Raw genomic sequence first — 4,631 nt, 5'->3', positions numbered from 1 at the left:
ACCCAATAGGCAAGTCTTTTGGGATGGACACCTCATGGGTTTATAACCTAACATTTGGTGCTCTCGTTGAGAGTCGGCGTAGCGGAAGGGGCGACCTAGGAAAGGGCTACCACCAAGAAGAAAGGTGAGTGAAAGCCGTCTAGAGTGGGCCACCGTGCAAAAGGGGCGACTTAGGAAAGGGCTACCACAAAAAAAAAAGGTGAGTGAAAGCCGTCTAGAGTGGGCCGTCGCGGACGTCGGCATCTCAAGGGGTCGGCAATGTTACGATATCCCACATTGAAATATTACTCTAATAAAGAGTTATAAACTCATGAGGCCTCATGGGTTTATAACCTAACATTTGGTGCTCTTTATAACTAACTCTTTATTAGTTTAATATTTCAATGTGGGATATCGTAACAGCAGCGGAGGGGTCATGCACGCTGAACACACCTTCGGCGCCCCCTAACCTTGTTTTTGTTTGTGTAGAACCCCGTTTATTAGACCCGACGCATGTATTGGGAGATTAAAAAATCCGCTCTACCGACCCATCCCGAGGTAGAATTTTGGTTACATCAAAATAATTATTTGTGATATTATATTCTCATATATTTTTTTGTCTAACAATAACTGTACTTTTCAAATATGGAAATATACAAATAAATCATGAAGCATAAGCGTGACCCATAAAAACTTACGAAGGTAAGATAAGGAAAAAATCAACCAGTTCTACTGAAATAAATTATTAACGATGTATAATCCATTGCATTCAATTTGAAATCTCATGCTACATTTGGTCTTACATTATTTATTACATAAACTGATTATTCATGACGTGTTTGTTTGACATCCGATCTGTAGTAAGATAAAAGAAATTATGATCTTTAGAATAAATGTAGCATCAAGAGTTGTCTTCCGATCCTTTTTGTAAAAGTGTTTATTGAATCGAATCGGAGTCATTTTCGTGTAAGAACTGCAAATATTTGGGCGCCAATCTCACTTCTTGATTTATCCATCATGTCATAAAGCGTTGATTTCTGCTGAATGGTCCTTTTAAAGAGTTCTTCAGCTGTTTTCCTGCCAAAATGTTTGAGAAAAGTCCCTTCCATCGCTGCTCGAAGGTGCATTATGGCACCGTCATGGTCTATAGATGCTTCGAGTTCTGTTCTGGTGTTCCTCATCTCCATTTTCTTGATGCTAAAACACCCATTTTTCTCCACGATTTTGGACATTTGTTTGACTGAAGGATATACGTGAGGGATGTTAAAGGAGTCCACTCCATCTTGCTTTATCAGTCCCTGTAAAGAAAGAAGTACTAAATTAAGTGATGGAATAACTAAATTGCAAACCTTAATCTAACAATATATTACTAATATTGAATGGATATATATAAACTATTGTCGGATTAACGTAATAATTTGCAAATCAGGGGGGAAATGAAACAAGTTTTTCGTGTAATATACTAACTTGTACTCAACAAAATTTAAACATCCCTGTAACTCTATTTTAGCTATGCTAACTAAAAATTTCTCAGAAGCGTCCCTTCTAAATAATCTCACACGTACACATTAAAATTCGAAAGTTTGAAAAATAAACAAACAATGCATCTTCCATATTACCTCTTTAACCATCCCAATGAGGATGGATTCGACGAAACGGAAAGTTATACCGACATGATTGGCAAGAGCTCCATCAGGCACACCGGGTGAGATGATCACAATCACCCCGCCTCGCACGATTTCTTTCCCTCTCGCATTCAAAAAGCCATCCATATCCGCCTCGAATTGTGCTTCATAGGCAGCCACAACTTCATCCCTGGCGTCCGTGTAGTGAATTTTACCATAATTCCAAGCCGGAGAGTTTTTGTCAACCAACTCTTCAGGTATCTTAGAAAGCCAGTGGATTGAAGAAGCGCAATATGCCAAGCAAATGGATGAGTTGGGGTACAACCGGCCTCGGAAAGACCCCGGCACTCCTGCTGCATAGTAGTGCCTATCTACAGGAAGAGAAGCAAAAAGGGTGTTGAAGTCATTCGAAACTTGGTCGTTGAAGAACACTTGGAATTCGAGGCTCGCGGGATTTTCGCCTTGGGAGCGATACTTTTGTTCGATGGCGTCGATTATGTTTTCCACGGCCAAGAAAGTGTTGGGACCAGTTGAACAACCCAAATCCGTGATGGTGAAGGTGTTTGATATTGTTGATGACATCAAGGTTTTCACGTCTATGCTCTGAATCAGGACATCCTTTATCAGGTTTTTCGCAGAATTGAATCCTGTTCGCTGCCACATATATATATGTTGAAAAAAATCAAGATTATATATTATGCATGAACATTTACAGTTACATACATGAAAAAGAATTAATATTTATGGAGAAACAAAGAGATTAATTGAAACCTGATAACTTGAATTGTTGGCATAGCTAAATGCGCCACTGCCTGCATTCATTGGAGCTGCCATTGGATTTGCAAGCTCTCTTATGGTTTTTTCTCTGTTTCTCAATGGAATGGAAATTGTTAGGATGATTTATAGGAATTGTAAGAGACAAATTTATAATTAAGTACAAAATTGTTTAAATGCAACATATTAGTATTTAAATCTTGTACAGAACAAATATTTTTTTCAGCAAATAAATTATCTATTTAATAGACAATGCTGTCCCTATCCTACTAATTGGTTGGGAATAATTAAAAGTGTTTTTAGTAATACTTTATATTTAATCATGCAATTTAGATGCGGCGCGCGAAAGCATTCAATAATGACAAGTCGAGGGACATTTTCGATACATTGCAAACAAATTAAAACCCATTTATCTTATTTTCACAATATTTTATTTTTTCATGCAGTTTTATAAATATTTATTTCGTTATGTTAAAAGAATAAATTAAAATGTAATTTTACCGGAAGAGTTTTCGCCGTATCTAATCTGCCTAATTATGGGCTACTTAATTTATTGCCTGCGGCTAGAAGTCACCAGGACATGTACATGCATGCAATAAAAAAACGTACAAATATCACTAAAAGAAAAATGCTATTAGTTTTTATTTCATAGGCCAAAAACATCGGTTTTATAAACTATGGACTATTAGACATAGTTTGGTACATATGATATGATAAGTATAAGATATATAATATAAATATAAATTGAGGATAAGTAAAATGGTAGGATACTATATTGAATGTTTGGTATGATTTTAACAAGGGTGATTAAATTTATATATTCGATTTTAATGACAAAATTAACCCAACCGTAATGTGGAGGAGAATGAGGCGTGTTTAGAGTTTAGATGTTTTATATGTGGAGGGTAATCATGTCTTTTTGTAGTATTTTTTTAGTTTTATTTTATTTATCACACCAAATCAAAGGGATAAATAGTCCCATTGTCAAAGCATTTATCAAGGGCCCATTGACTTATCATGGACTTTTTAAAAATGTACCAAGCATGGGATGGAGGAGGATAATTTATTAATCTCTCCCTTATCATGTGTACCAAACTATGCCTTAGGGTATTATGTTATAGTTAAAAACAGCATTTATATTGTTTTCTTTTGTAATTTAAAAATTATGATGTTTTAGAGTTTTTGTAGTAACTCTAGTTTCATTTCAAAAGATTAAATGGTAAAACTTTATTAAGGGGTCATTTCTTAAGAAAATCAAGTGCTTAATTAATTTAGCTCGGAAACAAGAAATCGGCTTCGGACCCTCCGAAGCGATTGGACCGTCCAAACGAAACGGTCTTCGGAGCTTCCGAAGTCCATCAGACACGCACACCAAAGAGTTGTCAAAAGGAGCTTGAAAAACTGTAAGATCGGACCATACGAACTGTTAGAGTAGATGCCCTGCAAGCTAACTGTTGTCTAGAGATTTTAATTACTTAAGTGTGATGAACAATTTTTATTTTAATATATATAATTTACATTTATTCTGGCATTTCTTTATTTGTATACAATACAAGCTGCATAGATAAAGACCTTGAATATACTATAATACAATAAATATGAGGTTGTACATATAATAACAATCATGAAACACATATTTAAGTTATTGTATATTCTACAAAAGTTGTGTAGTGCACAGACTCATTCGATGAGCCCACAAAAGGGTCCAAAAGAAATGGGAGAAAGCGTTCTGACCCCCTATGAAGAAAAATGAAACCCGACAAGAGAAATCCAATAAATCTGACGAAATGAACAAGTTCATTTTCACTTCAATTCATATAGACATTATGAAGAATATCTAGTCCAGAAGTGTTCTGGCAGTGATGTGTTTAAATATAAAAGTTAATTAAGGTCTCAATGAATTCTTATTAGGTATTGGATACTTGTAATGATCTTAACTCGGATCCACTACTAAACAAGGATTAAAGCTTACTTAAGCATGCAATTAACATAATCAAAGATAAGTTGCGGAAAACCCAAATAAATACTGGACCGGTAGAATACAACCGATTAAACAAATCCAATAGATACAACCCAATCGAATGAAGCTTAAAGAAAACCTAACAACTAATCCTACTTCGACTTCCTGGTCACCACTCCAAATCCTTGGAGGAACTACCTGAAACTGCCCCGTTGAATGGGGTGTCCAAAAAACACAGAAAACATTGGACGTGAGCATAAGGCTCAGTATACTAGTACGGGTAAACATGAAAA

General features: G+C 35.7%; 1 protein-coding gene across 1 annotated transcript; it reads right to left on the bottom strand.

Annotated features, from left to right (window-relative positions):
- Positions 1 to 800: 800 nt before the first annotated feature.
- On the bottom strand, positions 801 to 2,480 carry LOC140885097 (loganic acid O-methyltransferase-like). Its single transcript, XM_073292026.1, has 3 exons — positions 2,376 to 2,480; positions 1,599 to 2,258; positions 801 to 1,277 (listed from the first exon to the last, which is right to left on the bottom strand). The coding sequence occupies exons 1-3, from the start codon at positions 2,436 to 2,438 to the stop codon at positions 936 to 938; spliced, it is 1,065 nt and encodes a 354-aa protein (XP_073148127.1). The 5' UTR covers positions 2,439 to 2,480; the 3' UTR covers positions 801 to 935.
- Between the last annotated feature and the right edge of the window lie 2,151 nt (positions 2,481 to 4,631).

This window comes from Henckelia pumila, chromosome 2 (genome assembly GCF_033568475.1).
Source record: "Henckelia pumila isolate YLH828 chromosome 2, ASM3356847v2, whole genome shotgun sequence".
Taxonomy (NCBI): domain Eukaryota; kingdom Viridiplantae; phylum Streptophyta; class Magnoliopsida; order Lamiales; family Gesneriaceae; genus Henckelia; species Henckelia pumila.
This window is presented reverse-complemented; position numbering and strand designations above follow the sequence as displayed.

What these genes read in the sequence shown, in the direction of transcription:
- LOC140885097 (XM_073292026.1), bottom strand. Translation starts at nt 2,438, where the DNA reads ATGGCAGCTCCAATGAATGCAGGCAGTGGCGCATTTAGCTATGCCAAC. An exon ending in CCAACAATTCAAGTTATCAG is followed by an intron (nt 2,259 to 2,375) that starts GTTTCAATTAAT and finishes TATATGTGGCAG; the next exon opens with CGAACAGGATTCAATTCTGC. An exon ending in TCATTGGGATGGTTAAAGAG is followed by an intron (nt 1,278 to 1,598) that starts GTAATATGGAAG and finishes CTTTCTTTACAG; the next exon opens with GGACTGATAAAGCAAGATGG.